Genomic DNA, 23,199 nt, shown 5'->3' with positions numbered 1-23,199 from the left:
TTATCTCATTGTGTCTATGAACTTGTCATTCCAATTTCCCTAAGCAAAGCAAGATCAAAGGCTGATGAATGCAACATAGGGAAGCCGGGACCGACTCAGCCCACCCACTGATGACAATGATGATATCTGGGAACTAACAGAGGATCTATTTTAGTTTTTAAAGCTTCAACTCAGTTGTATAGCTTTGATATTTGTGTCCTGGTTCATCATTTGCTCAGGTCTTAGATGGCAGAGTAAGACCCTGGAATCTCTCCATTTACCATTGCTTTTCAGGCCTCTAGTAAAATTAGAAAAAAAAATGGAGCACTAGGTTGGCTTTCTGCTTGTGCATTGGCCTGGAATTTGGCTGCAGTTCTTATCAACTTTAACTCCTTACAAACATCCTGTGGATTGTGAAGAATGGAGCAGAGGATTAAAGGACTCATGTAATGCTTAGATAGGTAGGTTGCAAATCCTGCTTCTTCCATTGATAGTCCTTGTGACCTTGAGCAAGTTACTTAACCTTATGTTGTCTCAGGTATAAAGTCCTCTAGGGACAGGGAAAATGCCAACAGTACCTACAACGTAGCTCACCGGTGCTCGGGTTTCAAAAGGTGAGTAATAAAATCCAAATCCAAGAATCTATTGGCGAGTGTGCCTCAAGTGCATCTAGGAAAACGTTCTATGATATTTGGTCTGTAGTGGGAGCGATGAAAACACTGCAGGCTTTTCATTGCACCATTAAGCCTAGTTGGCAAGTTTGCCTATGGTATGTAGAATTGAGATGCGGAGAAACCTGCAGCATATCCTGGGTGGTAATTCTGCTATAGGAAGAGAAAGGAGGAGAGCAAAGGGTTTCGTTTGCACATCTGCTTTATGTCCTATAATGCCTCCTCCTCACTTTATAGTGTATGAACTGGCTGCAAGCAGTTCTTCATGCCACTAGTAGAAATAAATTCAGTTCTGGCAGTAGCAGGAGCAACTTCTGCGGTATTGAAACTGATTTTAGGTATCTTTTTCTTGTTTATTTTTTTTTAAGAGACTATTGGTAGCACAGAGCGACAGCGCTGGGAATTGACCTCTTTCATTCACACAACAGGCAGCCATAGCTCTGTGCTTTCTCCTGCTAACCCTCAGTGTCTGACTCCTCTCGCTGCTCAGAGATATCAACAGCTAGGGCAGTGGCAAGAGGACTTAAGTTTTTGATTGGGATAAAACAGGAATTTTATCATCGCGCTATCAGAAAACAAGCCCAAGCCGGGGATTATTATTCACAGGAAGAATTACAAGCCATGCGCCTCCAGAGAGTGCAGACGGCTATTTGTAAATCTTCCAGCTCATCCATTCTTAAAATCCATATCCAAAATCTTGTCTTCCTTCGTGCCTCTCAAGGATCATTTGTAGTTTTCTGATAACCTTTCGTTCAGTTACTCTAAACGTATTCACATCTGAAAAAAAAAAGGGTCCGATGTGACTGCTAGAACATTGCACCTCAGACGCTTGGGGGAAAACCGAGATAACATTTCCTAAGTGACGTCCTGATGCTTCCTTTGTGGCATTCAGGAGAAGTAGATATGGCACTCAAGTAGAAACAGATCCATCACTGTCTTTTTGACACTCGGAGGAAGTAAATCCATCATTTCGCTACGTATTTACAACCCAACGCTTTCTGGTTAGAAGTTCCTTCACTGCGCCTAGCGAGGTTTGCTGAGACGAGAGAAAGAGCGGATTCAGTAGCAGAACCAATCTTCCGCAACGCGCCACCAGAATATGTGCGCACAATAGCTTGCATACAGATGTTCCGCAAGAAATTAAAAACCTTCTTGTTTCAGCAAGCCTTTGGTTCAACTAGTTATGTCAGGAAGGAGTCATACTGGGGTGTTTCTCCTTTCCTTGGTAGGATAATTCAGCCTGCATTTCATGCTTAATGATATATGATGCAAGGCAGAGTTTTAGTATATTGTCCAGCTATTTTAGTTTCTCTTTGGTTTGCTTTTTACAATTGTTCTTTTGTACACAGCCACAAAAGATTAAAGTGCAGTTTATAAATGTTTTCAATAAATAAAGAAATCTTTGTATTGGTGTTTTGGGGTCTGGTGTAATAGTTGCAGAGTTGTCTTTTCATAGGTAGGGTTGTTACTATTAGAGTGTTGGCCGTTAGTGCTTTTTTGGTATAGGAGGTTTCTTTTGTTGTATTTGTAATTTAGTTTGCTCATGGCTTTCTGAGTGCCAAGCCCACACTCAGTGCATGTTACAATAGGTTTAATGCCATATGGGCTCCAAGCATCTTTTCACTTTTTTTGCAAGGTTTTCTGGTTGGCATCACAGCAGTGAATGTAAATATAGTCAACGTAACACTTTTACTTCCGAAGACTGTACTATATGATTGTACTTTTTTCATGTGAAATCTTATCACAAATGCATAATTTTTAATTGGGCTTGTGGAGGTTGTGCTGGGGCAAGGCTATAAGGTTTTCCTAGGGTGGTTGATGCCCTGGCCCCACGTGAGAAAGCAGAACTCCATCTGGAGCTCTGCTGTCATAGGCCAGGCTCTCCCAGAAATGATGCATATAATCTTGGCCAGGGCTTAATTTTTCTTTTTCGTAATCCCTGGAGGAAGCTGCAAGTATGTATCCCATCTGGTACCCCTCCTCCCCAGGAGTAGGTAGGCAGAGCAGGGCCTATGGCAGTGTTTCCCCACCCAGTGTGCCTCCAGACCTGACCTGATTAGGTTCTGCCACGGAAAGGTCGCCACTACCTGATGCTCTGAATCATAGCACCGCCTGGACTCTGCTCTCAGCACCTTCCAGCAACAAGAGACACCAGCCCTGGCTCTTAAACTGATGGGAACTTTCTGAGAACATGAGTAACCATGCACGCCTCTTCTAGCTCCAGCATGAGCTCTGGAGCGTGGTAATTAGTGGGCAGCATGAAAGATGTAACCAAACCTGGGAGGGGGGAGAGACTGACCGATTGCATGGATAGGACTGCAGTTCAGTTTGTTCACCCATGGTCTAGGATGTGCTCTATTTAGTTGTTGAGTGAGTCAGATATCCAGTGGGCCGGGCTGATATTTTCCTGCAGTCCGCCCCCCGATACTCAGCAGTGCAGATCAGAAAAACCTGGCAGACTGCTCTTTATCTGCCGTCGTACATTATGTTACCGTAGGCAGGGCACACTCACCAGCTCCTTACTGAAGAGAAATGGGACACTGTTCTTGCTGCACACTGCCCAGTTGATAAAATTCTGCACGTGCTCCAGTTGCCTGTTTAAAATCATAACGGACTGAAGCTGTTGCTCCAGTTTCTGGGTTCTATCAGTAGCAATTCTCTAGGAAAGGAAAAAGGGGGGGAAAAAATGCACACAAAGTTTAACAAAACAATCTTAGTAAGGCAAAGCTGTTGGCAGAGAAGGCACTCTTGCCCCCCCCCCCCCCCCCCCCCCGCGTCACTGCAGACTCTATCCAATCTCTGCTCAGATCACTCCCTCCCTCTTATCACCGCTCTCTGAAGCAGTTTGTTTTAGGTTTGGAATTTTTTTTATTTTAGGAACAAGCAGGCTAATCTATAGTTGGGGGCCTTTTGAAATGCATTTCAAATGCTTGGCTCTGAGGAAGGAGGAAGCTCTATCCACCTTGCCCACCTCATATAGATTGTTTTGTGTGGCAAAAATGCAGTTCTTAACAGCTTTGCCCAGTTAGAAACGTGGTCCCTGCCTTCAATTAAACCGCACGTCACCACATCCCCAGGAGGCTTTAAATGTTTCTCCGGATTTGCCTCAACATTCTTGTGCGTTTTGTTCATCCACAGAGCAGGGGGCTCTCTCTTCTCGGCAGCTGTACCACCCTGCTGCTTAGTGGTGGCAGTAATAGCAGTTTCCATGTTATGGGACTTTATAGCAATGTCCCAACACTCGGCTGTGCCTAAACCTGACCCATGTCCCTTTGTTATGCCTCGTTTCAGCTGTAATTTTCTTTTCTTTGCAATAAAACTAAATGCGTGGGAAATGCAACTGAGGTATTTGCATTAAATCCAGAGGCTATATAGGGCAAACCGCTTTATCCTGAAGAATTGTAAGTGCCTATGGCTGGAAAGAGCAGTGGAAGCTGATTTTAGCATTTAATTTTTTCCATTAAGAATGTGTAAATCAGGAATAGAGAACCGGAGGGCCTCTTATTAGTTGGATTTTCAGGATACCCCTAATCAATATGCACGAGAGAGATTTGCATACAGTTGAGGCAATGTGTATCTAAACCTCTCTCGTGCATATTGATTAGGGACAGACTGAAAACCTGATCAGATTGTAGTCCCCAGCACCAAAGGTTCCCTTGTATAAATGCAGAGGTGTTTTAACAGCCACGTAATTTAAATAATCTAGTAAAACTGTGGATGTTAAAGAAGGCAAAAGATATCCAAAATGCATATTTGAATTGTAGTCTTAATTCCAGGCACAAATAGAGATAATTATCTTTGCATTCATATGAAAATTGTTTGGTCTAACCACATCAGTAAGTTTTACAGTTGCCACCTTATTATCCACGTCAACCTGAACAGTCTATTCTAGTGCTGGTTGTAATCCCTTGCGTGCAGACTCACGTTTCATAGGGAAATCAGAACTACAACTTCATACATGCAATGGGGCAAGACCAGGACTGGCTCAAACACGTGGGGATGACATGGGCGAGTGGGATAGCTCTAAGTATTCTGCACTTGAGAAATCATGCTTACAGCAGGGGGTTGGCAATTCTGGTCAGCGAGGTGTCCAGGATATCCTTAATGTCTATGGCAGGAGAAAGATTTGCATACAACTGAGGCAGTGTCCATGTAAATCTGTCTTAAGTATATTCATGACGGATATCCTGAAAATCTGATGGTTGATGGCCCATGAAGACCGGAATTGCCCACTCCTGGATGCATGGTGCATCTCTCTCTTCCCTACCCCTTATTTCATGAATCAAGTTGATCCCATTTCTATGACTGCTGTGGAATGCTGCTGGGTATTGAAAAAAAAAAATTTAGAATTTCAATTGTCATCACAGCTTTCAGATTTCATAAGGCAAATAAACTGAAAATGTCATTTCCAGGTATGTAGCTGCATGATGCTATCTCTATTTTCACCTCTATATATCAACATGTTTCCAGCAGGCACCAGTCAGGTACAAGAAGCAGGGATTGGATAAAGCCCTCATCATGCATTAAATATCCTAGCATGGTCACAAATATTTACCTTCAACATAATGACAGAGCAAACATGGGGTTACAGTAAACATCCGGGTCACTAGTGCTGCCCCCCTCTCATGTTGAAAGAATGGTAAAACCTTTATCAGAATATGCCATAATAAATCATATTTTCATTTTTCTAACCTGTGTACCACAGAGCCCTAGTAGCTGTATTTTTTCTGCATGGGACCAACTTAAGAATTATCCAGCGATGACGCTGTTTGACAAGAGATCTGGAGACCCCATAGATTTCTTCTTCAGACATCTCGCTTATAACACCGTTTTGGGGTAATTCTTATGTATACAATATGTGAAACCAATGTTTGTGTTCTGATTAAGTCTTTGACCTCACTTGATTCTCTGAAGGCTTAATCAGAACCTGCATTACCCAACTGTCCATCCCTGCCTTGTACTGGAACCTCATTGGCCCTCACTGGAGTTAGGATATGCTGTCGCTTGAAACAACATAGATCATGTCAACGATATTGTCTCTGTCGTTTCAAGTCATTTTCTAAAGAAAACAATAATAAAAAAGCAAAAAAAACCCCACAACATTTTTGGAACACTATTTGCCAACAGTGCGTATTGTTTGGAAATGGTCTGCACCAGTTTCCCAGACCCTGCAGCCACCATTTTCAGAAATGGTGCTGGCCCTTTGCCCATCTCATGAGGATGGGGGTCTACCAAATAGCTGTGATAGCCTCTGTCACATGGGGGCAAAGACCTGGCCAGCACCATTTTTTAAATTGTTAGTCACTGGGAGCAAAGGATTAGTCCCAGGCCCCCGCTAGATCACCAGGTTGATTTTCGTAAGTCTGGGGGGGTCAGGAGGTTGGGCTAGGATGGGTTACATGAGGATTAGCAGTCGGGTGGGATTTTTTTTTTTTTTTAAAGGGAGGGATTGGGGGTGAGACATGGGAACAGGGATTTTTTTTTTTGCTAATACTACCTTTTTGGAGGAACTCTGGCCGCCTCCAGGAACAGCAGGGGTTAAGGGAGGACAGGGGTCTCTGGAGATCACTGGGGGTCTGACACTCGCATTTTTTCTTGGTTTTTCATTTCAGAAAAGAGTGCATGTTATTTGCAAACAGCCTGCACTATTCTTCAAAACAAAAATGGAATCCCCTCCCCCCCCTACACAAAAACATAACAAAATGAAAATGCGTTCTCACAAAATGACGTGCACACCCTTAATGGCCAGCAGAACCTGAACTCAAGTCTCAGGTGAGAGCTCATAACACTGCAATGTTGCCCAACACCCTTACCTCCAGCTGCTCTAGAAGTGAATTGGTTTGTTTATGTAATTCATTTATCACCCTTACCTCCAGCTGCTCTAGAAGTGCATTGGTTTGTTTATGTAATTCGTTTATCTCCCTTACCTCCAGCTGCTCTAGAAGTGCATTGGTTCGTTTATGTAATTCATTTATCACCCTTACCTCCAGCTGCTCTAGAAGTGCATTGGTTTGTTTATGTAATTCGTTTATCTCCCTTACCTCCAGCTGCTCTAGAAGTGAATTGGGTCGTTTATGTAATTCGTTTATCACCCTTACCTCCAGCTGCTCTAGAAGTGAATTGGTTTCTTTATGTAATTCGTTTATCTCCCTTACCTCCAGCTGCTCTAGAAGTGAATTGGGTTGTTTATGTAATTCGTTTATGTCCCTTACCTCCAGCTGCTCTAGAAGTGAATTGGTTTGTTTATGTAATTCGTTTATCTCCCTTACCTCCAGCTGCTCTAGAAGTGAATTGGTTCGTTTATGTAATTCGTTTACCACCCTTACCTCCAGCTGCTCTAGAAGTGAATTGGTTCGTTTATGTAATTCGTTTATCACCCTTACCTCCAGCTGCTCTAGAAGTGAATTGGTTCGTTTATGTAATTCATTTATAAGGACCATCTTTGCCATTTTTATCTGGTTTTCCACTTTCCTCTGTAGATGCTTTACTTCAAACAGCCTGTAGAACAACACAAGACTTTATGATGAGAATGACCCCAAGATGATTTCTATAGCTGGCAAACCGGCGTGATATAAATGGAGCTATAATTTCATATAAAAAGGGGCGACATGATCTTCCTAGTTTAACCTGCCTTTTCTGTGCTTTGAACATACGGGGAACCAGTCCTTTTTTCTACTTATTAAATTTTGAACTTCTCAGAATATTCGTACTAGCATTTCAGTGCAAACCATTTAATTAAAACATCGCTGTTGGGGGATTTATGAAATAATCTTTCTGGAAGCATCATAGAAAATACTCTTCAGTTTTACCAGTTTTCACTGAAAAAGTGAAGAGAGTGTCACTTTGCTTTATCACGATTTGCTAGTACTCTTAACAGAAGGTTTGGAAATGGCCTGCACAGAGCGACAATTGATATTACCCTAAAAAATTATATTAAAAAATAAAATCTTAGGGGCTGATTTTAAAAGCCCTACGCGCACCGGGCCTATTATATAAAGTCCCGGCGACGCACGTAAAGCCCTGGGACGCGTCTAAGTCCCGGGGCTTTACAAAAGGGGTGGTCCGGGGGCAGGACGGAGCTCTCCGGGGCGGGGCCAGAAGCCTCCGGCACAGTGGCCATTTGCCGCTGTGTCAGAGGATCGCATGCTGGCAAGCTGCCGGTGTGCGCAACTTGCGCCTGCAAAGGTAAAATAAAAATTTGGGGGAGGTTTAGGATAGGGCTGGGGGAGGATAGGTTAGGGGAAGGGGTGGGAAGGTCAGATTAGGGGGAAGGGAACGGGTGAAGCCCTTGGGCGTCAGCGCGCGCAAGGTGCACTATTGTGCACCTTGCGCGCGCTGACCCCCAATTTTATAACATGCGTGCATCTGCGCGCGCATGTTATAAAATCGAGCATCCATGTACACACACTGGGTAGCGCACACACATGGACACGCGTGCGCTTCTTTTAAAATCTACCCCTTACTGAGCAGAATGGATGGACCATTTTGGTCTTTATCCATCATTGCCCTCTGCTTCAGCGGCAGGCAAAAGAGGAAAAGGGAAATTAGATTCAGATAGCAACCAATAAGGACATTGGATTGCACAATCTGGGAAAACAAATAAGCATGGGGGTAACTTGCTGATGCGGCGGTTACTACCCTTAACCAATAAGCCTGCTACTTGTCATGCAACTCCGACATTGCTCTCTGCTTCAGTGGCAAGAGGTGATGGGGAATTGAACTCAAACAGCAACCAACAAGGGCCCTGACTTTGACTGTCTGGGAAACTGATAATTATAAAGGATTGTATGGCCAGCAGCAGGGCCGGAGGAACCACTAGGCGAGCCAGGCCTTTGCCTAGGGCGCTGCAGCAGGCACCCTCCCGACGCCCCCCTTGTGGTCCAGCGGAGGGCCCGGGAGCGATCTGCCACTCCCGGGGACTTGGCTGCCACTAAGCAAAATGGCGCCGGTGGCCTTTAGCCCCTACCATGTGACAGGGGCTACCAGTGCCATTGGTTGGCCCCTGTCACATGGTAGGGGCTAAAGGCCACGGGCGCGGCAGATCGCTTCCGGGCCCCCACCTGGACCACCAGGTATTTTGTGAGTTTTCTTTGGGGGGGGGGGAGGAGTCGAGGCTGTGACCGGGGGGCGGCACAAAGCTGAAGGTGCGTAGGCCGCCCCATCCCCTTGCACCGGCCCTGGCCAGCAGTTACTGCCATAAGCTTGTGGGCAGACTGGATGGACCGTTTGGTCCTTTTCTGCCGTCATTTCTATGATTCTATATGTTTCTATCTGCTGTCATTCACTGTGTTACTATAGTGGAGCTGGTCCAGTGGCTCAGGGGTAGTGCCGTGCCAAAAACCTGGGTTTGAATCCCCTGGTCATGTTTTCCACTCCCTAGGCTGGCCAGGGATGCTGCAGAAGTAGTGGACCCACGACGAGATCATAAAACAGTGACTCCCAGTTTCCTGGGCTCCTCTACTAGAGAGCGGACTGGTTCAATTTCCGACAAATCCAAAGCATCCTTTGGAAATCAGTGCATGCAGTAAGGTAGCCCCATAAGAGGACGCCTTGCTGTACACTTTAAATACATATATAAGGAGGCTGGAAGCAATTAACATTGTACCTCTCTTCAGTCTGCTTTGCTGTTGCCTGTATTCCCATTTTCTTTTCTTCCACCTGACTTGTAACATTTTCCAAGATAATTCTCTGATTTTGCAAAGCCTCATTGAGATGTCTAAACCTAGGCAAGGAAAAAAAAAACCACACAGCTTAGATAGCTTCCTGTATCAAAATCACTTACCATTTTCTCATACAGTCAGACAAACATGAAAGACATGGCAGTAATTTAGACACGTGGACACCCTTTTCCATTCCTTCCTTCCTTCCCACCCCTCACCAGCTCTCTCCCTCCTGTATGTTATCTTGACCTTCAAACCGGCTAACAAAAAGTGCTGCTATAAGTAGGATCAGCTGGAAGGGTAGCCTCCTGGTTAGAGCAGGGGGGGGGCTGTGAGCCAGGGAAGCCAGGGCTGAAATCCCACCGCTGCTTCCCCGTGACCTCCTCTCCAGTGCCTCGCCAACAAACTTGGGGGCTCACTCACAAAACCCACATTGGGCCATTAGAAAATGATAAATGCTGTTTACCGTGCGGTAAATGGCCTAACATGAGGTAGTGGAAATGCCTCACGTTAATCTGTGTGCATTTAAATGAGTTGATATTGCATGGTTATCAGCTCATAAATACCCTAAACAATTCAACTCAAACAATGCAGCTTATGAATTTTTTCGACAAGCTGCATTATTTCATTTGAAGTTAGCTAGGACTTAAGAGTTGGGAGATTAACGCATATCCCAATGTTCCCGGAGCCCTGTTTTAAATTCATCTTAGCCAGGGCTGTTTGCAAAAGAAAAGTCATCTGATTTATATCTTTTCTTTTTTTTTTTACTGGCTTTATATATAATTTAACAGAATTTTTATTCCAGTTGGACAGTGAAAGCTTATTATTAGATGTGGAAGCGCTGTTAGCTTATAGAAATTGTTTAGATATATTTTTGAGGAAGCTTGTTTTGTATAGCAGTTGTCATGCGCCATTCTCATTACTTTCTGGGTTCTTATGGCTGTATTTTATAGGGGTTTTTTGTCCCTGATGGCAATCTCAGTCTGCTTTGGCAGCAGTGATATTAAAAATGCTACACAGGTAGCAGTATGAACTGACATTTTTACCCATATTAAGATTTTTGGACCAAAAGAATAATTCATAGATATATAAAAATATATTTTAAAAACTGTGTGTGTGTATAAACACGGGTTTTGTGTGTTTATAACATTTGGGTGTTATGTTTTTTGATCATTAGAGATATAAATAAATCCTGTTCTTTTCCTGTTCAGTGTTAGGATTGTGCTGTCATTTGAAAAACAAAAACCAATAGCACAATATCAAATCCCCTCGGATAAATGAGCGACACTCTTAAGGTTCTCGCTACAGGCTTACATCTATAAGCACCTAGAACCATAAGGATGTCGCTCATTTATCCGGGGGATTTGTCTATTTTGTTGGGTAGCTATTTTCTGGGGGTTGGGGGGGTTAATCAGGGCATTTTGGATTTTTAGTCATTTGAAAAAAAAAATGATAGGGAAATGATAACATTTGTTGTGATTTGCCTACTTTTCTTGTGCAGTTTCAGACTAAAACAATTTAAAAAAAAAACCAAAACACTAAAACTGAGTTTTGGTTCATTTTCCAGTTTTTGCTCAGTCTACAATAATCCAAAAGGAGCACGGACGTCCTGGCCGAGAGGACTTCTCCGTGCCCACTTTATGCGTCGCGCTAGGCTTGCTGTCACAAGGGGATGCGCGTTCTCGCGCGCCGGCACAGGACTTGCAGCTTAGGAATTGTTCCAAGTCATTTAAGGCCAGGCTGAAAGCTTTATCTTTTTAAGTTCCCTTTCGCCTGAGCTTTATCGTGGGGGACGGTTTGATATCGGTTTTTTTATTTTCGCTCGTATTATATTTGCTGTGAATTGTGTGTGTTTTATTGTGAAACCGTCCTGGGCTATGGTAAATAAATCAAACAAAACAAAATAAATTATATTGAAAGGAAAACTAAAAAAAAACAAAAACAAAAACAGAAGTATTTTCTCTGCACACTCCAAATCAGTGCATCCTTTTCCATTCAGACCCCCATCTGCTGTTTATAATGACATTTGTACAGCAATTCAGAACAAGGACGTGTAATTAAGCTCATTCAGCGCAGTCCGCAAATGCCAGTTCTGATAGCAATTTCCAGCTACTTGATGTTGCAAAGGAAGAAGTGAAGCAGACTTTTCCCGAAACGTTTGCAGTGGTCGGCCTTGATGAAAGCTGAAATACTGCAGGGGTACTGTCACTGGGGACCCAGGGCAGATCAGCCGCAGTGGGGGTCCGGGAATGGGGAAATTATCGTGCGGGGGATGGGGATACCTTGGCAGTGCAGAGGCCTCCCCCCAAAGTGTGAGGGGCCCAGGGCAGCCGCTCCCCTTCGTCTCCCTTCCTTGCTCTTACAGGAGTGCAGCTGTGCTAACTCATTCCTCCCTCCACCGGCCGCACCCTTCTCCTCCCTGGATACCTGTGGTCCTTGTGCTCCAGGATCAGACAGCTGCGGCACGTTAGCACGTCGCACGTCTCGCAAAACAGCTGCAGGGCTTCCTGGTTGTGAAGTGGGCAAAACAAGGAGCATTCACCCGGGCCCCCTTCGGTTCCTGCAGAAGAAGAGAACGGCACTGCAGTGGCCACATACAGAGGTCATGCGAAGGCGGTTCAGCGCTCCCGCATCAGTCAGACAAATATTACATCATCAAGTGGACACTGATGTGGCCCTGACAGGAGAGCAGGGCTGGGCGAAGGGAAGGGATAGGGGGAACAAATAGTTCATAGAAACATAGAAGTGACGGCAGAAGAAGACCAACGGCCCATCCAGTCTGCCCAGCAAGCTACGCAGTTTATCCATTTTTTTTTCCCCCTTTTTTCTCCCTCCCACCCGTCTCTATTGGCTTCCAGCACCCTCTGGCCCCAATTCCCTTCCACCTCTCCACCAATACAGAGAGCAGCGCCATCCTAGTGAACATCCAGCTCAATCAGGGGTAGCAACCGCTGCAACCAGCAGGCCACACCCCTGCCCCTTACCCACCCCTGTTTTGTTTGGTTTTTTGTTTTTTGTTTTTTGAGATGGCAGCCCTCCATCCTTCCGCTCCGTGAAGGTGGAACACCAACCACTGGCCACTGGCATCCCGCTCCGTGAACGCCTCTGTGGCTGTTAGTAACTGCTGTTAGCTGTTACTCTGGCCAGAGCCTCTCCCGCAGGAAGGTAAAGGACTTATCTAACCTCTCTTCCCCCACGTTTCATTCCTCAGGACAGCATCGTTTACAGCATTTTCTCACACTCCCCTGAAATGTGTCATAACAGTGGCAAGGAAGCAAGAGGTCAGCTGGAGTCTATGGCACCGCTCCCGGCAGGCTGGATTGGCCCTTATGATCCTTCTCTGTCGTCATAGTCCACATTCCTATATTTTCCCCGGCCTCCATGACACTGCACCAGTTTCCCCAGCTTAGCTTGAAAGGGTGAGTAAATAACTTGCCCTACCCGTAATCCCTATTATGGGATACTGCTTACACGAGTGACACCATCTACTTGGAGCAAAAAAGCACCACAAGGTCATTCTATTCCTCTGGAAGGCTGTCTCTTCCCCTTCCGCCGCTGAATATATTGGCTAACTTCACAAGCCGCACAGTGGCAGAATATAAACCCTTCTAAGTCTGAAAACAGCTCAACAAAATTAAGCATCTTTGTAAAAATAAATTCTGGGGTCAGTCATCTCTCTTCCAAGAACACATTTTTGCGTGTTGACATAGGAAAGTGAGTTCCTTGTTCTGACGAGTATGAAAAGGCAGACAGGGTATTGGCAGGTGCAATGCAACCATCCACATTTTACTCTGCTAGTGCACCTCATTCCTTACAACTGCTCTGCATATTAAAATCCACAGCTCTGAACCTCAATAAACCGTTAAAGGCTCTGGATTATTAGGAAAGCGCTGGAAACCGGGAACTCTTTCTAGGCCGTTAATATGTCTGCTGTAAAACCAGTCGGCCAAAAGGAGCGGGCTCCGACATTTATCCCAGCCCAAACACTCTCTGTAATTGCACCTGTTGCTTTCTTACCTCAAGGAGGGGACCTGAAAAGTGACGGCAGAAAAGGTTAAAACAGTATTGGACCAAGAACGCCTGGGGGCAAGTCCAGGGGAGCATTAGTGGCAGGGAACTGAAGTGTAGGCTGGAGATGAAGTAGGGTCCCTGTGCTACTGCGGCTGGAAGGAAAGAGAGGCCCGTCGCTTTTAGCTTCAACATATTCCAGGCTTCTACCGTTTGCTCCCCTGCATTATCTTCGGCTTTCTTTTAACTTCTTGCATGCTCTGTTAGGAAGCTATTCACAGAAAAGCAGTAAATGCCTGGGGGGTGCTGGCACTGTCGGGGCATTTGTGAACGTGCGCAAGGATCGGTCACCTGTAACATTTTCCAAAGGCGGAATACAAATGTAAAAAAAAAAAAAAACAGGTGACAGACAGCGTGCAACTTCAGCATCACCTGCTGAGAGAGAGAGAGAGCGCGTGCCTGGTTTCTAGGAAGGCACAGGTGTGAGAGCAGCTTTCGGTAAAGGCACAAACGAATGCCTTTTGCACGTAACACGTAGCACAGAAAAACCCACAGCGACCACTGGGCGCAAGAAAAAAAAAAAAGTCTGAAACCCAAACAATCCAGAAGAGGTGCCCAGTGCATCGAAGCCTTGAATAAAATGCCATACAAATCACATTATCTGCATGCCTAGACACCGGCTAGTGTGCAAGGCTTTCCATCCCAGGACTGGCTTCCTTGCTACCTGAATAGCCCTTGTGTGGGACCGACAGCAAATGCTCTCCCGTGTCCTTGGCATGCCGGTGCTCTTCTGTACAGGGACTGCACAGCCACCTGTTGCAGCTGGTGCAGAGGCTATGGGCCGGCTTCTTTTCCATGCATTCAAAGCAGCTCTGGAAAAAAAAAAATAGCACAGGGAAAAGGTACAATTAAATGCAAGTCTACCGAAAAGAATAAGTATATTGATGGGGCAAGGGGGGAGGGGAGCGTTGGCAGTTTCCTGCTGCGCCTAATGGGTTTCCAGTTCACTAGAAATTGGGGCTGGGGGCTAACCAGTCATTTTAATGTTTAAGTCACAGCTGGCTACAGCCCCTTCACATTTAAGTAAATCAGTCCCTGTCTATGCACCTCGGAGAGCTCCCTGGGGTTAAAGAGGTCCATTTACCAGCGACTCGTGACCGAGCCTGGTCTATGGTTGGCCCAGGGCTGTGGAAGGCGCTACCAGACGAGCTTCGGCTTCTTCCTGATTTTAAGATTTTTAGGAAACAAATTGAGGTTCTTCCACGAACATTTTGTATAATGTTTATAAATAGCCTTTGTAGCGACGGTTCTGGGCCTCGCACTAGGGATTCATTCAAGAACCCCTGCAATCAGGGACCTTAAACCCAGCCACTGGGGGGGTTTCTGTTGTGTGATGGCCGGGGTTCCCTCACCCCCCCCCCCCCCAGGCGCCCTCCCACTGCATTCCCAGCCCCCAGCCACCCTGGGGAGCGGAAGGTCTGGCCCAGGAATCAGACCGAGTCCCTCCGCATTGCTCTGCACAGCACCAGGCCGGGCCCAAGAGTTAAGATCTCTGATTAGGCCCACGTGACAGATCCGCTTCCAGGTCACAATTCTGTGTCCACCGGGAAACTGAATCATTAGCGGAGTTTCAACCATGGAGTGGGAAGCTGCATCGTAAAATAGACAATGGGAGCCAAAGCTTGGATTTCTATGTAGGTTTACTTGCAACGTACATTATTTCTAGAAGTCCAATGTACAGAAATTGATCTTTGTGCATCTCCTGTGAGGCCATGTTTCACATTTATGGAATGTCTCATCTTTAGGTATCCAGGGCTGGAGAGAGCAGGAATTAGGCCCGTGCCAGCTAAGAAAAGTAGGCCCCTACGTAAGGTTCTGATCTGATACTTAATAAGAGAAATCGTTTTCTAAATGTCCCAAATAATTTGTATTTATTTAAGAAGGCTTTGTGAACTTTTTTGTTAGCAAATTCTTCAATTACAATTGAAATTTTTATTTATACATGTTAGAAATAGATATAGTTAGCTTTTTTTTTTTTTTTAATTTTGCCCAACAAAAGTAGGCCCCTCGAACATTGTAGGCCCTAGCCAAATGGCCATGCTGGCACCCCCTCTCTCCTGGAGTGTAGGTATCTGATGGTATTTAGATCCTTATATTGATGCCTTTGAAAAATATTCAGGTGTCTACTTGATCCCTTTTGCATGTTTGTATTCCTAATTTTGACATCAAACTACCACACACACCTTAAGACATAACCACCCAATAAAACTCAGAATTAGTATTTTACTTTAGCTGTGTCTGTGAAATCAGTCTAAATTATTCAATAAAAACCAGAGCCATGCTGTAAAGATATGCAATATTTGCTTATATGTTCCCTAGCCTTTCAGCAATTTCTTTTCAATTAAAATATGCAGAATAAAGTTATATAGTTGTATACAAAGCAAACAGTCGCATAATTCATAGAAACGTAGACTATATGAGGACTCATCCAGTTTCCCTTCCCGTTGCTGTATCTTCATATCCCTAACACTAAGGAGCTCTGTGCTTATCGCAAGTTTTCGTGAATTCCCGTACTGTTTGTTTTTACCACATCCGTGTATCCGTCACCCTTTTTGTGAAGAAAATTCCCTTGTGTTGCTCATTTTTTAGCCTTATACAATAATCCCCTGTTCTAAATTTCCCTTAATCTAAAACAAAAGGGCTGCCTTTATGTCTCTCTCATACTCCTCCTCTCTTTCCTTCCTTCTAGGAAGGAGAGAATCTCATCTCATAGGCCTTCTGCTGCAGTCTGCATCAGTTTGGCAGCCCATCTCTGGATGGTCTCTCTTCTGTTGACGATGCAGCCTCCAGAATTGGACACAGTACTCCAGATATGGTCTAATCAATTATTCCTACACAGGTAGTGTCGTCTCCTTTGCTCTGTTGGTTAAACCTCTGCAGATGTACCCTGCAGCCTTTTAGCTCTCAACCCTCAGGTTCCCTTTTGTATTCGGTGCACATCAGTACTGCGCCTGATGGTTTCTGCACCATCCTTTTGTGCATTAAATCTTAGCTGCCAAACTCTCAGTCGCTCCTCAAGTGTTCTTAGCCCATTCCTCATCTGTTGTACTTTATCTGAAGTCTGTTAAAGATCTGATCATCCTTTATAAAATAGGCAAGCTTTTCCCACTAGCTTCTTAACCAGTATCACTTATCAAACACTCAAAGTGGACCCAGGACTGAGTCTTGTAACAAATCACTATATTAAGGCCATCGATACCACTTAAGATACTCAAACACAATAAAAAAAAAAAAAGCGATACTGAGATGATCGAGAAAATGTAATGTTGTGGGGCACATGAAAGCCTGTAACAGAGTACGTGTGCCTGCCACGCTCGAACCCAGAAGGTATTTAACAATAAGAGTCCATACTCCAATGAGAACTCCACTTGAATCTCTCAAAAGGGTTTTTGTATAATTTCTATCCATATAAAATGTTCAAATGTTCAAACAATGCCAGACTGAAAACAAGTGAATGTTATCATTTCCTTGGCGGATTCCATGAAATCTTCTTTCAGTCAAAGGAAACAGAACATTTTCTTTTTCAAGGGCAGCGACATTTGAACGCTTTAATCGGTTCCCATCCAGTGTATCGGAGGTGGCGAGAGACTTTACTCAAATTTATTTATTTATTTATTTAGAGGCAGGCTATGCCAGAAGGGCCTGCTTGATCAGAAAGCTGCTTCCCAGAGGCACAGAATAGAGAAAAGTCTTTCAATAAAGCCAGGCCCGAGGCGTCTACACTTACCCTTGCCATAGTGGGATTTGTTTTCCAAAAGTCCTTCAGAAAGAAATTTTCAACCACATCTGTTGTGAAGCAGGTCTGTTTGCACACAGGGCAAGAGATGATACCTGAGCAAACAAAAGAGACACAACAGAGTCAACCAGGAAATGAAGTTAACCACACCTAAGAGACACGGTACTTTTTTTTTTATCTTGTTCTAAGAAACAACAGTTCCTAAAACCTAACCTCTAAATTACACATCGTATGCTATAGGAAAAAAAAATGTTTTTTAAATTGAACTTTTCCCCAATATAAAATGGCATTTAAATGTACGTAACGACTAATGTGAACTGATAATATATAGCCCCCCTGCACTATAATAAACAGCTGCCTAAAATCACTCCACTTTTCTGATTATTCATTAGGAGGAGGAGTTTTGGAAAATATCAAATTCTAAAAAAGTAAGTCTCACTTAGTTTCAGAATTAGTCTGATAGGGTAAAATATCTAATCAATGGAGGCCAGGCTGATGGCTCACTTACTGCTTTGTGGAAGACCCCCTGTTCAGACCCCGATTTGGGTCTTCCGTTCCCTGGGTCGGCTGGGGCTACGGATGCTGAGGAAGCAGCATCCGCAGTCCCCCTGTGGGAGGAAGATGCAGTGGTCGCTGCTGAAAGGTGGCTGGATTCAGGGCACATGATTGCAGGCTTCCAGAAGGAGCCCTGGTGCCATGGCCTCTGACCCAGAACTGTAAATGACTGGAGTAGGTATGTTGTTGGAGGCGTGGCAATATAAGATTGGGGAAAAGATATCCAGGAAGCGGCTAACGAAGGCTCATGGTGTCAGATCCTAACCCTGATTCCAATTGAGATGGAAGTACAGAAGGAGGAGGAGGAAACTGCCAGGTCGAAAAAATATCCAATTGACAGTCTCACTACCAAGTAGTGTCGGTCATGATGTTGGACTTTGTGATTTAGACACCCACCCAATCATCGCTGACTGAAAACACCAACATGCACAGAAATAAAGGGTAATAAAAAGTAAATTCTCTCTTATCAGGTAGGGATGTGCATTCATTACATTTGTTTCGGCGGGGACGTGTATACCTTGCCGACTTGCCAGCACTCACAGGAAAGAGTATGCATGTATTTTTAATAATGAGATATACGCATACTATCCATTTTCCCACGAGTACTAGAAAGCCAGCGAGCTACATGCGTGCCTGCCAAAACAGATGTAAGGAATACACATCCCCACTGTCAGGTGACACCTTGGTATTGGGCTAACCTAATGCATTTCTTGACAAGCTTTCGATAGCTAAAACTCATCTTCAGGTCAAAATTCAAATGAATTGCCTCCAAGTCACCATGGAGTAGTTAAACCAGTTCTGGTTCTACGTTCCCAACACAATGCCTGTATGGACCTATAAAGTATCTGTTCTTAGGGAAATTCCTAGAAAAGAATCAAAATGTTGCTATCTGCAATGTAATACAGTGTAATTTTTGTTTACTCTTGCTTTTATATGGGACTAACTTGTACCTAATGTGCATTACACTTAGCCTAATATCACACATATATAAAATGAATCAACAGTTCAGCATCTTCATAAAACATCAATATAAAATTCTTACTACAGCCACATTTTCCTCTCACTCTAAGGAGCTGTGACAAACTATACAACTAATATTTATTTATACTGACATTTGATCTCACACCATCAGGTACTGTAGGCATTTCCCTATCCCCAGAGGGCTCACAATCTAAGTTTTTGTACTGGAGGCAATGGAGGGTAAAGTGACTTGCCCAAGGTCACAAGGAGCGACAGCAGGACTCGAACCCTGGTCTCCTGGTTTGTAGTCCACTGCTCTAACCGCTAGGCTATTCCTCCTCCCTCTTAATAATTCACCTTTCCCAAATAATGTATTTATAAAAATGAACATGTCCCCATACTCTACAATAAATAGCACATATTTACAATGCTATCATTACATTTTAATACATTTCCCCCAAACACCCAATCAATCCACAGAGAGCAAGAAATACACCAACTCATAGGTAAACCAATAGGCCTACTCCAACATTTCTTACAAGACATCTCCTGCTCTTACACCTCACTGTCAGGATACTCGAAGGAGCATTCCAAGGGGTGAAGCCCTGTGGATTCGCACCTTTCGAAGTGAAACTGCAGCCTCCACTGTCTCCCTGTTGATGTCACGCAGGGGAGGCATGCAATGGGGCAAAACACTCCAAAGAAACCAGGGAAGAACAGAGTGCAAACTGGGCCTGATAACCTAGAGCTGTCTGGTAACCTCGGAGAATAAGAAATAGGTGACCTGCTCACATGTCTGGGTTTGTTTATGAGTCCGTGTTCATATGGAGAGCACCGAGCACCATTTGCTCTAAAGGTGCAATGAACATGACTGGTGTCAGGGATGAGGGCAAACAGGGCAATTGCCCAGGGCTCCAGAGCCACAAGTGCCCCCCCTTGGTGAAACCAAACGAGCTTCAGGGCACTTATCTCCTGCTGGGCCACACCTTAGTTTATGCCTTGGGTCCCAATGTGACTAAATCCAGCCCTGGCAATGAAAAGTAAAATGGAATAACCGACAAGATTACCAATTGGCTGGATGCCCTATGGATAGGTTGGGCCAGTCCATGTGCTAAATAAGACAAGAACAAGTCCATGGAGACAATGAATTAAAACCAGGAGTGACTCAACTGGCTCTGGTGCAAAAGACAATGCTGGAAAAAAAACAAAAAATCAAACGGGGGTGCAGAAGAATTCAAGAGAGGTGCTGCATAAGTCATTGCTGGGAGCTGGACCCTTACATTCACATTAATATCCGATCTAGCCCAAGGAAGTACAACATAAACCAAGCATTCTGTTGTGTCTCGCTCAACTGCTAAATCAAAATCACGATGCACAATGATTTTTAGATCTGATCTGCTCCTTTCATCCTCTCTTCAGGGTTCGACTGGGCTGGAAGTGCTGCATCCACAGCCCCTGAGAGGGGAGGGAATCACAGTCCTTGCACAACAGTGGCACCTGGTGGCCATATTTAGGGCCCATGACTACAGGGTTCTGGCAGGAGCCCTGGTGCATGGTTCCTGGCCAAGGGGGCGTCACTAAAGAAAGTTGGGAAGAGACAGAAAACAGGGGGAATGAAGACCCCCCAGGTTCCAGCCCTGGATCTACTTGAGATGAAGCCCAAACGAACAAGAGGAAACTGCCAGGTCAAAAATGGACTCGTGGTTCCATTTTCTCTTTAAAATATAGGACTATGAGTTTACAGATGCAACGGGGAGTAAAACCAGGACTGGCTGACTCGGTCTTTTATGACATGAAGCTATCTGGTCTCCTTTTAAAAGAAATCACAACTATGCACTATAGTGATGCCCAGTGTATTGGGTGCTTCTGTCTAATCAATATACCAGCAGGTTACTGTACACCACAGAACCACTTACAGCTCCGGTTTTGGAACAGGAAATGACCTAGATGAAAAACATAAAATGAAGCACTATTCTGACTGTTTACCAAGTCAAAATGGCTCTGCGGGTGAGGTGAAAATCAACTTACATACATATCTAAGAATTAAGGGCGGGGGGGAACGGACGGAAAGGAATTAATGAATATGCAGATAAGTAGTGCAAGGTGCGAGGACAGAACAGACCAGACAGGATGTGGGGCTGCTGCAAGACCATGGGACACCTTCTAAGCTTCCTTGTGGGAACCGGAAGGAAGGAGAGAATATAAAACAGGTTTACTGTAATTTTGTTCGTGTCTAACACTGCACAAACTTGAACTTGTAAGTAGTCACTATCATCATTGGTCATTTATTACAGGCCTGTCAAGCAAGAGGGATGAGAGCGCGTTACAGAGTAAACCAAGGGCTAAGTCCGAGAGTAACGCAAGAAAACAGTGGCAACAATGCGAGGGATGCGACAGCCAAGTCAGCGGCAATGGCCTGCGTAGTAGGAGCGGTCAACTTCAGAAAAACTTAACTTAGCAGGACCGTAGATAAAGCAGCAACAGCACGAACGCAGGAGCAAAAACTACACAGAAGCACCAAATTGAAATTTCAGAGTAACTTAACCTGACAAAGCAGAAAATCTGCTTAGCAGCAACATATATGTCTCCCCTAGGAGCCACGGGCCTCAGTGAATAGCCAGGTTGCTTTGTTTTTGCCTTTGCCTCACAGCATTTAAAGCTGTGAGGCAAAGATAGTTTAATAAAGATTTATTAATCACCAATGCCTAGGCACTAGGCAATTTACCTTCCAGCTCATCCACTCACCTTCATCTTAAGGTGCTCACCTCCCCCCCTCTTCCCATATCATTTGCCCCAGATAGCTTTAATGGTTGTAAACCGTCAGACATTTTCTATTTGCATAACTACATCTTCCTCATTCACAAATCAACAGTTGGGAAGCACAAGGCTTTAATTTACAGTCCCCTAGTGACCATGGCTTACGAAAGGGCATTGTAGTGGTAAATGTTCTGAAATCGGTCCTTATTTCCAAGGGCGATGTTCCATTTCACAATATAAGCCAAAGCGCTGAGACTTCGCAATACAAGTAGTTATTCTGAACACCTGTATGGCTACGGTTATGCCCGAGTGGCACTAACAGCTCTCTTACCATGCTCACAACGAACGCCTGGCTGAGCATGGGCAGCCAGAGCAGGAGAGGACGTGCAGTGGTTGGTGCGCTAGCTCTTCCAGCACTGCGGTTTGGACAAAACCGTACTTTAATTCAACAACAAGTGCAGACAAGCAAGCTGGGCCTCTTTATAATCACACCAGCAGGCCTCTGTTAGCCCCTGCAGAGACTGGGTGAAGGGAGGGGGGGGCTGATCAGAGGGGCTGCGAACGAAGGCCCCTTCTGCCTTAGCCCCAGTCCAGGCCATTCTTGATTGAACGTGAGAAAGCTGCCAGATAAAACTAAATTATTATTATGGGGAATAGGAGGCGTATAATATGGTGCTAATGCTGAAGTTTTCCCCGACTGCTGCTTCCATTAAAAAGTGCCGGAGTTTGTCCTACACTGGTACAGATACACTGCATGCAGAGCTTCAGTTCAATAACAGGGGCCGAGCATCCACAAAATGAACACACAAAAAACTAAATTTACAAAGTGAAGAGGGCGGAAGTCATTGACCTCCAGTGGGTAATTCCTTTTCTCGTTTAAATTGAGGTGCGCAGTCATTAATATGTTGACTTTAACACACACAAAAATGTTTACAAACGCTCAGAATTATTTGACCTTCCAGAAAATAACCCCTGAAATTTTACAGGCTGTTCTGTAATTCTCAGACCACGGCCCTCTTTGGTTGCCTTTTAGCTAATCTTGGCAGATGGAGACAAAAGCACTGAGTGATCCTGCTGCTCTGCTCTTGACAGCGCACAAATGATCAAATATGACTTTTTATTTGCCTTTCCTCATCGCCAGAGCACATTAAGTCTCATTCTCATCATTATTTTGGTCCTGTGTGCCTACTAGGCTCCAAGGTGGGCACAGGTAAGAGAACAGGTTGCAGGCAATGACTAAGATGAGTCTCACGGTTTGATGAAATAGAACACTTAAGGCGAGTTATAAAATTAGACGTAAGCATGGGCTCCCCTTGTATTTATGTTCACTTTTAGTTGTTTTTGTATTGATGCACAGGAAATACCTGTCTAAATAAATTCACCAGTAAGTGATAAATGAAACTAGTTTGGTCCACCCTCTTAAGAATCTGTTTTCCTGCTTGCAGGTCATATATCGGCTGTCTACAGATACTTCCTCTGTGGAATTCTCTATGCCAGTGGGTAGGAAATCTGAAAAACACTAAATATTGTACTCATGGACGGTGACAAAACCCTAGAGCCCACTAGGAAAACTCAAATAAGCAAAATCAATGTTGGTAATTGAAAATATATTTCAGGCAAGCTGTGATGGCTCAACGGCAGCAGCACTCTCTGCAGGAGACCCTAGCTTTTGTTTCCAAGCCCAGCGTCTACTCCCTAGGCCTCAGCATCTCTGAACTCCTGCCCCACCCCGCCCCCATCATGGATAGCCGTGGAAGATGGTCTAGAAGGAGTAGGGCAATGTTTCACCTTTCCAGACATAGAGAGAGTTTCC

General features: G+C 44.6%; 1 protein-coding gene and 1 long non-coding RNA gene across 5 annotated transcripts in view; one reads left to right on the top strand and one right to left on the bottom strand.

Annotated features, from left to right (window-relative positions):
* Positions 1-23,199, top strand: part of LOC115079076 — a 121,906-nt gene that overhangs the window by 62,029 nt on the left and 36,678 nt on the right. The window lies entirely within an intron of this gene.
* Positions 1-23,199, bottom strand: part of TRIM66 (tripartite motif containing 66) — a 91,749-nt gene that overhangs the window by 49,777 nt on the left and 18,773 nt on the right. For all 3 annotated transcript variants that reach the window (XM_029582085.1, XM_029582087.1, XM_029582086.1), the window contains exons 3-8: positions 17,106-17,209; positions 14,043-14,190; positions 11,738-11,870; positions 9,256-9,372; positions 7,034-7,148; positions 3,163-3,309 (exon numbers count right to left, since the gene is read on the bottom strand). In XM_029582085.1, coding sequence (XP_029437945.1) covers positions 3,163-3,309; positions 7,034-7,148; positions 9,256-9,372; positions 11,738-11,870; positions 14,043-14,190; positions 17,106-17,209 — 764 coding nt within the window. The remainder of the gene's footprint in view (positions 1-3,162; positions 3,310-7,033; positions 7,149-9,255; positions 9,373-11,737; positions 11,871-14,042; positions 14,191-17,105; positions 17,210-23,199) is intronic.

This window comes from Rhinatrema bivittatum, chromosome 17 (assembly GCF_901001135.1).
Source record: "Rhinatrema bivittatum chromosome 17, aRhiBiv1.1, whole genome shotgun sequence".
Taxonomy (NCBI): domain Eukaryota; kingdom Metazoa; phylum Chordata; class Amphibia; order Gymnophiona; family Rhinatrematidae; genus Rhinatrema; species Rhinatrema bivittatum.
The sequence above is the reverse complement of the archived record's forward strand: the minus strand, read 5'-3'. Positions and strand labels throughout refer to the sequence as shown.